At 48.2% G+C, this 12,140-nt stretch overlaps 1 protein-coding gene across 7 annotated transcripts in view; it reads left to right on the plus strand.

Moving 5' to 3' along the window:
• The window catches only part of fzy (cell division cycle 20 protein fzy), a 66,211-nt gene that overhangs the window by 37,764 nt on the left and 16,307 nt on the right, over positions 1 to 12,140 (plus strand). For all 7 annotated transcript variants that reach the window (XM_045743061.2, XM_069334354.1, XM_045743062.2 and 4 more), the window contains one exon: positions 11,907 to 12,035. In XM_045743061.2, the coding sequence (XP_045599017.1) occupies positions 11,907 to 12,035 (129 nt within the window). The remainder of the gene's footprint in view (positions 1 to 11,906; positions 12,036 to 12,140) is intronic.

The following is a 12,140-nucleotide window of genomic DNA, read 5'->3' on the forward strand; positions in this document are numbered from 1 at the left end:
CACTCTATACAGTTTATATATAAGCTCCCCCTCCCCTTCCGGCCCGTTGGCGTCGTGAGGGGGCTTGGTGGACGGCTGCCGGAGTGTGATGCTCCGTTGGGCAGTCCTCTGTCCTTTTCTGGCCTTGCACTCCTGCTGCTGTCTTCTCCAATTGTGCCGGATCGCTTTTCCTTTTCCTTATGTTTCGTTTTTCTCCCCCCTCTTCTCCTATCTGCTTGTCGTTTCCTGCCGACCTTTTGCTTGTTTTGGATTATTTCTTTGGACTTCTTCTATTTTGACGCCCGGGTGCTTGAGGAGGCATACTCTTGCACCCGTAGAACTGTAGTACCCGACGTCTCGAGCGAGGGGAACCTTTTATTGTCAATCCCCCTTTCGTCGCTGAACCCGATCTCGACGGACTGACGGTTCTTAAGGTGGCGTTTGTGGGGCGTATACTCACGATGCACCCCTAGGGGGCCCCGGCATGATCGGCGATAGCTTCCTGATGGGTGTCCTGCCTCTAATTGTGGCTCCATGGTGGGTATGGGGGCACATTCGTGGATGAATTTTTCACTTTTCGTCTCTATGTCGTTGAATGTTTCCGTTGTACCCTCTCAGGCTCGTGGGGTGGGCGACCAAGCCCCCGAGTCGGCCTGTATTGGAAGACCAGGCTCTGTAGCTCCCGCTGCGTTGGGCCCCGACCTTGCTCCTCCTTTGACCGTCCTGACTTCTTCCCCCAGCTCCCCTCCCTCCTCTGAGGTTGGGTCGAGCCTCCAGCCCCCGGTGGTGACCACTTCGTCCCCTGGTGTGGCTAAGTCTTTCGTTGTGACTACTGCGCCTTTTGACCCCTCTCTCTCTAGGGGTTCTCAACGCCGTTCGCGCCCCAACCGCACTCGCTCGATTCCTTCCCGTGCTGATGCGTATCAGGCCTTGTTTGGTCCTGCTTCATGGGCCAAATACTTTGATCTCCTCCCTCTTGATTCTGCGCCTCCTGACGATTTCTCCCTCCATCGGCATCTTGTAGATTCCGTGGATGCGTGTGTTACTTTCAACCCCACTCGTCTCGGTACACGTGTCGTTGCTGCTCCTTCTCAGGATGCGGCTTCCCGCTTGGCTGCCTTATCTTGCCTTGGCGAGATCCCTGTTCGGGTCTCCAAGAACGTTCAGATGAATTCCAGTGTTGGCACTATTCTCCTCCCACCCCATGTTGCAACCGGTGTTCGGAATCTGCAGGATTGCCACGATGATATTCGGCATATCCTTGATGCCCAAGGCCATTCTGTCCTCCAGGTCGACTCATTTACTCGTCCCCCTCGTGGTCGTCGCCGTCAACCCCTTCGCGTTGTGAAGATCACCTTTGATGGTAGGACCCTTCCATCCTCTGTCATTCTTGCTGGTGCTAGGTGCTCTGTCCAGGAGTATATTCCTTCTCCTCGACTTTGTAATAAGTGCTGGAGGTTTGGGCATGGTGCCCTCCGCTGCTCTGGGACTGTCTCTCTCTGTCCTTTGTGTGGGAGTGAAGGTCACTCTAAGTCGGAGTGCACTTCTCCCCAAGCTCGCTGCCTCAACTGCGGTGAGGCCCATCCTACGTTCTCCCGTGCCTGTGTACATTACAAGCTTGAGGCGGCCGTCCTTAACCTGAAGCACCGGGAGCGTTTGTCTTTTCCTGAGGCGAGGCGCCAGGTTCGCCGGCTCCCGCCTTATACTAACATCTCTTATGCTCGCGTGTTGCGCTCTTCCTCTCCTCGTCCTTCCCCCCTTCCTCAGACTCTCAACCGTTTCCGGGCCTTGGACCCTGATACTCCCACTGCCCCCTCCTCTGTTCCTTTGAGTTCTTTCCCGAGGGGTCCCCCTCCTGGTCTTCTGTCTGGGGTTCCCCTTCTTTCAACCCGGTCTGTCATGTCTCCTGTGTCTTCTTCCTCGTCCCCCTCCGATCCTCCTTCCCATCCTCTTCCTCCATCTATCGGCTCTCCCCGCCGCCTGTCGGTGCAGGCGGATGTCCATCGCTCTCCTAACGGCCGTCGTGTGTGCTCTCGTTCGGCTTCTCCGGTTGAGACACTGGAATCCGTTGCCCAGTACGTAGTTGCTGGGACACCGGTCTCTTTAAGTCAGAAGCGTAAGCCTGGCTCCTCTCCTTCCTCTTCCCCGGCGGGTAAGAAGGCTTCGCTTTCTTCCTCAGCTCCTCCTCCTGGCTCTGTTGCTCCTTCCCCTCCCGTTTCGGTGCTTGCGCCCCCTGTTCCTGCTATGGAGGTTTCTTTGGCCCCTGCTTCCCTTTCGGTTGCTGCTCTTGCTGGGGTGCGCTCCCCTCTTTCTACTCCCCCTCTTCCTGCTGCTGTCCTTGACTGCTCCTCTCCGTTGTCTCCTCCTCTTCCTCCTTCTCCTCCGGACCCTGCCCGCCCACCTCTGATCTGTTCTCCCGTTTCCTTCCCTCCGTCTTTGCTCAGTTTACCCATGCCCCCTAACCCTGACTTTGCTGACCCTGATCCCGACCCTGATATTCTTTAACGTGCTCTGTTGGTCTTTCGCCTTTGTTTCTTCCTTGTTCTTTGTTTTTGTCCTTTCTCTTCTCGTCGTTGTCCATTCTTCAATGGAACGTTCGAGGTTATTACGCCAATTTCCTCGAACTCCAACTTCTGGTTTCGCGGTTTTCGCCCCTTTGTGTCTGTCTCCAGGAGCCAATGCTTGGTGCTCGTCCTGGTCGTTTTCGTGGCTATTCCTTTCTCTCCCCCCCCCCAGCCATTGCTGGGGCTTCTAATTCTTCTGCTCTCTTGATTCGGGCTGATGTTCCCTTTGTTCCTTTACTTTTTCCTTCGCCTCTCCATTGTTCTGCTGCTCGTATCTTTGTGGGGAAATGGTACACAGTTTGTTCCATTTATCTCCCCCCGAGTGTCCCGCTCTCTCTTCCTGATTTGAAACACCTCCTAGACTCCTTGCCGGAGCCTGTGCTCCTGCTGGGTGACTTCAATTGTCGTCATTCTCTTTGGGGTGACGTTCTGACGAATACCCGGGGTCGCCTCCTTGAGCCGTTTCTCCTCTCTTCTTCCCTGTCTCTTCTGAATTCTGGTGAGCCCACTCATTTGGACTCTCGAACTCGCACCCTTTCTTGTCTTGATCTTTCTCTCTGCTCTTCTTCTCTTTACTTAGATTTCACGTGGCAGGTTCTTGATGACCTCCATGGAAGTGATCATTTCCCCATCCTTGTTTCCTTTTTCTCTTTTCGCCCTTCCCTCTCTTTCCCTAGGTGGCAGTTTGCTAAGGCGGACTGGACCCTATTTTCCCTCAGTGCTACTCTCTCTGACCTCTCCCTTCTGCCCCTCTCTCGCGCTCTCCTCCTTTTTCATGACACTGTCTTCGACGCTGCCCTCCGCTCTATTCCTCGCTCTTCCTCTCGGGGTCCACGGAAGTGCGTTCCCTGGTGGAATGCGGACTGTGCTCGGGCTGTCCGCTGTAAGCGTGCAGCCTGGAAGAAGCACCGCCGTAGGCAGACGACCGATTCTTTTCTTTTCTTTCGGAAAGCGAGTGCGGTGGCCCGTAGGGCCATCCGTACGGCTAAACGTGAATGTTGGGCATCTTATGTCTCGACAATTACGTCCGAACCCCTCTGGCCCAGATCTGGAAGCGTATCCGCAAGATAGCGGGTAAGTTCGTTCCCGATGTTTCACCGGTCCTTCACCTCCATGATACTCTTGTGGCGGACCCGTTGCAGGTCGCTTCCGAACTGGGTTCCCACTTTTCTTCTGTTAGCTCTGGTCTTCATCTTCCCCAATCTTTCCTTCTTCGTAAACCTGTCCTTGAGTCTCGTCCTTTAGATTTCTGCACTCATCTTCAGCTTCCCTATAATGATCCCTTCTCTCTCTCTGAACTTCGTTCTGCCCTGGCCCTCTGCGGTTCTACGGCGGCGGGCTCCGATGGTATTCATTATGAGATGCTTCGCCATCTCCCTCCGAGCACGTCTCAGTATTTACTGAGTCTGTATAATCGGATCTGGGAGTCGTCGTCAGTCCCTGAGGACTGGCTCGATGCTGTTGTCCTCCCTGTTCGCAAACCGGGGTCTCTGGGTACTTCCCCTAAGGACTTTCGCCCTATTGCTCTCACAAGTTGTGTCTGCAAACTCTTTGAACGTATGGTTAACGTTCGTCTGATGTGGTTCCTGGAACACCATCACCTCCTCTCCCCTTCTCAATTTGGTTTCCGCAAGTGCCGCAGCACGACAGATGTCCTGGTGAACTTGGAGGTCTATATTCGTACTGCTTTTGCTGCGAAGACCTCCGTTGTTGCCGTCCTTTTTGACCTAGAAAAGGCTTACGACACCACTTGGCGTTATCATATCCTATCTCAACTTCATTCTTTTGGCCTTCGTGGTCATCTCCCTCTCTTTCTCCGCAGCTTCCTCTCTCGTCGTTCCTTTCGGGTGCGCCTTGGTACCGCTCTCTCTCCCTCTTTTCAGCAATACGAAGGTGTGCCCCAGGGTAGTGTTCTGAGCACTACTCTTTTTCTGGTTGCCCTCAATGGTCTTCTTTCCTCTCTTCCTTCTGGTGTCTTCTCCGCTCTCTATGTCGATGATCTTACCCTTTGTTGTCAGGGTGATGATTCGCCTCTCCTTCAACGCAGGCTTCAACTTGCAATTGATGCCGTGTCGTCTTGGGCCACAGGTCATGGCTTCAAGTTCTCTACTTCTAAGACTTGTGCCATGACTTTTACGCGGAAACGGGTTGTTCTTCGTCCCTCTTTGTCACTTTATGGTCATCCCCTTGAATACAAAGATTCCGCGAAGCTTTTGGGGTTATTCCTTGACACTCGTTTGTCTTGGTCTCCCCATATCTCTTACCTCCGTGTTGAGTGCTCTAAGGCCCTTACCCTCCTTCGGGTCTTGTCCCATACTTCTTGGGGGGCAGATAGGCGCACTCTCCTTGCTTTACATTCCTCTCTCGTCCTGTCTAAGCTCGATTATGGTTGCCCTGCTTACTCGTCTGCTTCTCCTTCTACTCTTCGCCGTCTTGATGCTTTGCACCATACTGGGTTGCGCCTCAGTTCTGGTGCCTTTCGTTCGACTCCCGTCCTTAGCTTGTATGTTGACACTGGCTTCCTGTCTCTCCAGGACCGCCGTGATCGCTACTGTCTTCGCTATCTTGCGCGGTCCTTGCAACATCCTTCCTCTCGCCTCTGTCGTGCTTTAACTTTTACCCCTCCTGCGGTTCCTGTTCCTCTTCGCCACCTCCCTCTTTCTGTCCGGTTATCTCGCCTACAGGATTCTCTTTCCGTTCGTATTTCTGATGTTTCTCCTCGTGTTGTTCCTTCTTTGCCCCCGTGGAGGGTCCCTCTTCCGCGGTTTTGTACATCCTTGACTCGTATCACTAAAGCTTTTACCCCTCCTACGGTTCTAAAACGCCTTTTCCTCGAGCACTTTTCTTCTCACTCCCGCTCCGTTTCTGTCTTCACCGATGGGTCTAAGTCAGCGGACGGTGTTGGCTACTCTGTTGTTTTTCCTGATCGCACTTATATGTGTCGCTTGCCTCCGGAGACTAGCATCTTTACAGCGGAACTTTATGCTATTCTCTATGCTCTTCGTCTCCTGCTTTCTCGTTGTCAGTCTTCCTTTGTGGTTGTTGTTGACTCTCGTAGTGCCCTCATGGCTCTCGGGTGCTTTAATCCAGTTCATCCAGTAGTTGTCGAGATCCAGCATTGGCTGTTTCTCGTTCACAGTAAATTTAAGTCGGTTGAGTTTTGTTGGGTTCCCAGCCATATTGGCGTGTCTTTAAATGAGCGTGCGGATGCTGCCGCTAAGGAAGCTGTCCGCTCTTGTCCCATCTCTCGTAAAGGCATTCCGTATTCCGACTTTTACCCGGTTATCCATTCCTCAGTCCTTACCCGTTGGCAGGCTTTTTGGTTGTCTGTTACTGGTAACAAGCTACGTACTCTTAAATGTTGTGTTTCCTCGTGGCCGTCCTCCTTCCACCGTAACCGGCGGTGGGAAACAGCTCTGGCGAGGTTGCGTATTGGCCATACTCGCTTAACCCATGGTCACTTGATGGAGCGCCGCCCTGCTCCTTATTGTCCTAGTTGCATTGTCCCTCTTACGGTCGTGCATGTCCTTCTTGAATGTCCTGACTTCCAGGACGAGCGTGTGTCTTGCTTTCCGACCGCCCCTCGCGGTCACCTATCCCTCGATAGAATTCTTGGTGACTCGGATACTTTTGATATCGTTCGCCTTATGCGTTTTTGTTCTCGTATTGGCATCCTTGGTGATATTTAGCGCCCTCTGATTATTTTGCGTATTTGATGGTGCTACATAGCCTTCCCGGTTTGGTGCCTTCTTTTGATAATTACTTACTTACTTACTTATATATAAGCTTCTAACATGGATGAAAAATTTTCTGACTGATAGAAAAATGAGGGCAGTGATCAGAGGCAATGTATCGGACTGGAGAAATGTCACAAGTGGAGTACCACAGGGTTCAGTTCTTGCACCAGTGATGTTTATTGTCTACATAAATGATCTACCAGTTGGTATACAGAATTATATGAATATGTTTGCTGATGATGCAAAGATAATAGGAAGGATAAGAAACTTAGATGATTGTCATGCCCTTCAAGATGACCTGGACAAAATAAGTATATGGAGCACCACTTGGCAAATGGAATTTAATGTTAATAAATGCCATGTTATGGAATGTGGAATAGGAGAACATAGACCCCACACAACCTATATATTATGTGAGAAATCTTTAAAGAATTCTGATAAAGAAAGAGATCTAGGGGTGGTTCTAGATATAAAACTATCACCTGAGGAACACGTAAAGAATATTGTGCGAGGAGCCTATGCCACACTTTCTAACTTCAGAATTGCTTTTAAATACATGGATGGCGATATACTAAAGAAATTGTTTACAACTTTTGTTAGGCCAAAGCTAGAATATGCAGCGGTTGTGTGGTGCCCATATCTTAAGAAGCACATCAACAAACTGGAAAAGGTGCAAAGACATGCTACTAAGTGGCTTCCAGAACTGAAGGGCAAGAGCTACAAGGAGAGGTTAGAGGCATTAAATATGCCAAAACTAGAAGACAGACAGAAAAAGAGGTGATATGATCACTACATACAAAATAGTAACAGGAATTGATAAAATCGATAGGGAAGATTTCCCGAGACCTGGAACTTTAAGAACAAGAGGTCATAGATATAAACTAGCTAAACACAGATGCCGAAGAAATATAAGAAAATTCACTTTCGCAAACAGAGTGATAGACGGTTGGAACAAGTTAGGTGAGAAGGTGGTGGAGGCCAAGACAGTCAGTAGTTTCAAAGCGTTATATGACAAAGAGTGCTGGGAAGACGGGACACCACGAGCGTAGCTCTCATCCTGTAACTACACTTAGGTAATTACACATACATACACACACACACAGGGGTGTGTGTGAAGACACATCAAACACTTTATGTAGGTGGAATGGTCGAACAAATGGTTGTTAGAGTTTAACCCAACCAAATGTAATGTAATGAAGATAGGTGTAGGGAGCAGGAGGCCAGATACAAGGTATCATCTGGGAGAGGAAATTCTTCAGGAGTCAGAGAAGGAAAAAGACTTGGGGGTTGATATCACGCCAGACCTGTCTCCTGCAGCACATATCAAGCGGATAACATCAGCGGCATATGCCAGGCTGGCCAACATACAAACGGCATTCAGAAACTTGTGTAAAGAATCATTCAGAACTTTGTATACCACATATGTCAGGCCAATCCTGGAGTATGCAGCCCCAGCATGGAGTCCATATCTAGTCAAGGATAAGACTAAACTGGAAAAGGTTCAAAGGTTTGCCACCAGACTAGTACCCGAGCTGAGAGGTATGAGCTACGAGGAGAGACTACGGGAATTAAACCTCACTTCGCTGGAAGACAGAAGAGTTAGGGGGGACATGATCACCACATTCAAGATTCTGAAGGGGATTGATAGGGTAGATAAAGACAGTCTATTTAACACAAGGGGAACACGCACAAGGGGACACAGGTGGAAACTGAGTGCCCAAATGAGCCACAGAGATATTAGAAAGAACTTTTTTAGTGTCAGAGTGGTTGACAAATGGAATGCATTAGGGGGTGATGTGGTGGAGGCTCACTCCATACACAGTTTCAAGTGTAGATATGACAGAGCCCGATAGGCTCAGGAATCTGTACACCTGTTGATTGACGGTTGAGAGGCGGGACCAAAGAGCCAGAGCTCAACCCCCGCAAACACAACTAGGTGAGTACACACACATACACAGTGGTACCTCGGAATACGAGAGTCCCTGAATACGAGTTTTTCGGAATACGAGCAGTATTTGCTCGGAAAATGTGCCTCGGAAGGCGAGTTTGTTGATACGCGTACAGGCCGACCTAGCGCGTGGTGGTACGGCGATCGTCGCCGCTCGCCCCTCGGTTTACCAGTGCCTCGCGCCCAGTGACTATCCCACGTCAATTCTTCACCGGATTTTTAGTGTTTTGTTGGATTTTTGGTCATTTTGACCATAAAAGTTATTATATATCTCGCCATGGGTCCCAAGAAAGCCAGTGGTAAAGTTTAACCTAAGAAAATAGTGCGGCGTTTTGGGTGATCGAGTGGCAACACTGAAAAGTGTATACTCTCTTTCACTGTCCTGACATAAATTTTCGATGTACGTATTTCAATTTTGTACTAATGTGTTCGCAATAGAATGTTCTAGAAGAACACAAGTATAAAATGTCACACAAGGATGCATTAGACCGGCACAAAATAAAAAACTATGTCGATTACACTTGTCGTGTCAACAATACAATGGTCTTACCTCGATGGTGCAATGCTATGCCGTTCTCCCAAATAGGCTATGCGGCTATTAGAGAAAACGGAAATTTTATGGCGGACATTTTCAAACTATCCCAAGATTGATCGCATAACAAATAGTTTATAGAAATATTTTTTCTTGTGACTCGTGAGTGAGTCCGCTGTGAGACCTCAACACAAAAAGTGGTAACGCTCTCGAGTGCCGTGATAATGCTAAAGTGTTAAGAAAATGTGTGAAGTATGGAAAGAATTGCAAAGTTTTGTTGAAAAAACTCACCCAGATAAAGCTGTAGCAGGCCGTTGCATTGACCTTTTAAATGACAATATGATGTCTTACTACAGACAAGTGTTAAATTGTAGGGAAAAACAAGTGTCTTTAGACAGATTCTTAGTAAGACAAGCAAGTCTTAGTGGTATGCAGGCAAAACGTGCCGGAGTGCACACCAGTGAAGTCTTCACTGCCTGATGTTATAATGGAAGGGGACTTCCCTTCTAAACAGTAACACCTCTTCTCCTCTCTTCTCCTCACCATCTTCCATACGCCAACAGCAAGGTAAGTAATAACTTGAACATAGTTTTGTAGGTTTATTTAGATGAATTAGGTATAAAATTTAGTTTGAAGTGGGGTTTTTGGGGTAGTCAGGAACGGATTAATTCATTTCCCATTATTTCTTACGGGAAATTAGCTTCGGAATACGAGTTTTTGGAATACGAGCTGTCTCCAGGAACAGATTAAACTCTTACACACACACACAGTGGTACCTCGGTTTGTGTGTGTGTGTGTGTGTGTGTGTGTGCAATTACCTAAGTGTAGTTACAGGATGAGGGCTACGCTCGTGGTGTCCCGTCTTCCCAGCACTCTTTGTCATATAACGCTTTGAAACTACTGACGGTCTTGGCCTCCACCACCTTCTCACCTAACCTGTTCCAACCGTCTACCACTCTGTTTGCGAAAGTGAATTTTCTTATATTTCTTCGGCATCTGTGTTTAGCTAATTTAAATCTATGACCTCTTGTTCTTAAAGTTCCAGGTCTCGGGAAATCTTCCCTATTGATTTTATCAGTTCCTGTTACTATTTTGTATGTAGTGATCATATCACCTCTTTTTCTTCTGTCTTCTAGTTTTGGCATATTTAATGCCTCTAACCTCTCCTCGTAGCTCTTGCCCTCTTGTGTGTGTGTGTGTGTGTGTGTGTACAACTACTCACCTAGTTGTACTCGCCTAGTTGTGCTTGCAGGGGTTGAGCTCTGGCTCTTTGGTTCCGCCTCTCAACCGTCAGTCAACAGGTGTACAGATCCTGAGCCTATTGGACTCTATCATATCTACACTTGAAACTGTGTATGGAGTCAGCCTCCACCACATCACCTCCTAATGCATTCCATTTGTCAACCACTCTGACACTAAAAAAGTTCTTTCTAATAACTCTGTGGCTCATTTGGGCACTCAGTTTCCACCTGTGTCCCCTAGTGCGTGTGCCCCTTGTGTTAAATAGTCTGTCTTTATCTACCCTATCAATTCCCTTGAGAATTGTGAATGTGGTGATCATGTCCCCCCTAACTCTTCTGTCTTCCAGCGAGGTGAGGTTTAATTCCCGAAGTCTCTCCTCGTAGCTCATACATCTCGGCTCGGGTACTAGTCTGGTGGCAAATCTTTGAACCTTTTCCAGTTTAGTCTTATTCTTGACTAGATATGAACTCCATGCTGGGGCTGCATACTCCAGTATTGGCCTGATATATGTGGTATACAAAGTTCTGAATGATTCTCTACACAAATTATTTCTGAATGCCGTTCGTATGTTGGCCAGCCTGGCATATGCCGCTGATGTTATCCTCTTGATATGGGCTGCAGGAGACAGGTCTGGCGTGATATCAACTCCCAAGTCTCTTTCTTTCTCTGACTCCTGAAGAATTTCCTCTCCCAGATGATACCTTGTATTTGGCCTCCTGCTCCCTACACCTATCTTCATTACATTACATTTAGTTGGGTTAAACTCTAACAACCACTTGTTCAACCATTCCTTCAGTTTGTCTTGGTCTTCTTGAAGCCTCAAACAGTCCTCTTCTGTCTTGATCCTTCTCATAATTTTGGCATCATCCGCAAACATTGAGAGAAATGAATCTATACCCTCCGGGAGATCATTTACATATATCAGGAACAAGATAGGACCGAGTACAGAGCCCTGTGGGACTCCACTGGTGACTTCGCGCCAATCGGAGGTCTCGCCCCTCACCGTAACTCTCTCTGCTTCCTATTGCTTAGGTACTCCCTTATCCACTGGAGCACCTTACCAGCTACACCTGCCTGTCTCTCCAGCTTATGTACCAGCCTCTTATGCGGTACTGTGTCAAAGGCTTTCCGACTATCCAAGAAAATGCAGTCCGCCCAGCCCTCTCTTTCTTGTTTAATCTTTGTCACCTGGTCGTAGAATTCTATTAAGCCAGTCGGGCAAGATATACCCTCCCTGAACCCATGTTGGCGATTTGTCACGAAGTCCCTTCTCTCCAGATGTGCTACCAGTTTTTTTCTCACGATCTTCTCCATCACCTTGCATGGTATACAAGTCAAGGATACTGGCCTGTAGTTCAGTGCCTCTTGCCTGTCGCCCTTTTTGTATATTGGGACCACATTCGCTGTCTTCCATATTTCTGGTAGGTCTCCTGTCTCCAGTGACCTACTATACACTATAGAGAGTGGCAAGCAAACTGCCTCTGCACTCTCTTTCAGTACCCATGGCGAGATCCCGAGATCCCGAGATCTTCCAAGGCTGCCTGGTTTACTTCCCTTTCTCCTAGCACAGTGACCTCACCTTGTTCTGTTGTGAAGACCTCTTGGAACCTCTTGTTGAGTTCATCACACACCTCTTTGTCATTCTCTGTATACCTGTCCTTGCCTGTTCTAAGTTTCACTACCTGTTCTTTCACTGTTGTTTTCCTTCTGATGTGACTGTGGAGTAGCTTTGGTTCGGTCTTGGCTTTGTTTGCTATATCATTTTCATAACTTTTCTCTGCTTCTCTTCTCACATTGAACATTGATTGAACATTGCTGTGTGCCAAAAGGATATAAACTAAATCATTGGTATTGTCCATATTTTTTATTACAGCCAGAAAGAGTGACCAATGTTTAATCCACAGGTCACGTGAACAACCTCAAAGTATTGTATAGTGCCGGGAAGGTGAACGTACCCAAAGCTTCTTCAACGAGACACATCCCTAATGTTCCAGAGAAAGTGTTGGATGCACCTGAGCTTGTAGATGACTATTGTAAGTTACTCTGACCTGTTTCTTTACCAGATAATTTGTATCAAACCATCAACCACTACCCAGCAATTGTTTTGGTGCCATTGTAACTTTGATGCCTCTCAGCCT

Source organism: Procambarus clarkii, chromosome 31 (assembly GCF_040958095.1).
Source record: "Procambarus clarkii isolate CNS0578487 chromosome 31, FALCON_Pclarkii_2.0, whole genome shotgun sequence".
Lineage (NCBI taxonomy): Eukaryota > Metazoa > Arthropoda > Malacostraca > Decapoda > Cambaridae > Procambarus > Procambarus clarkii.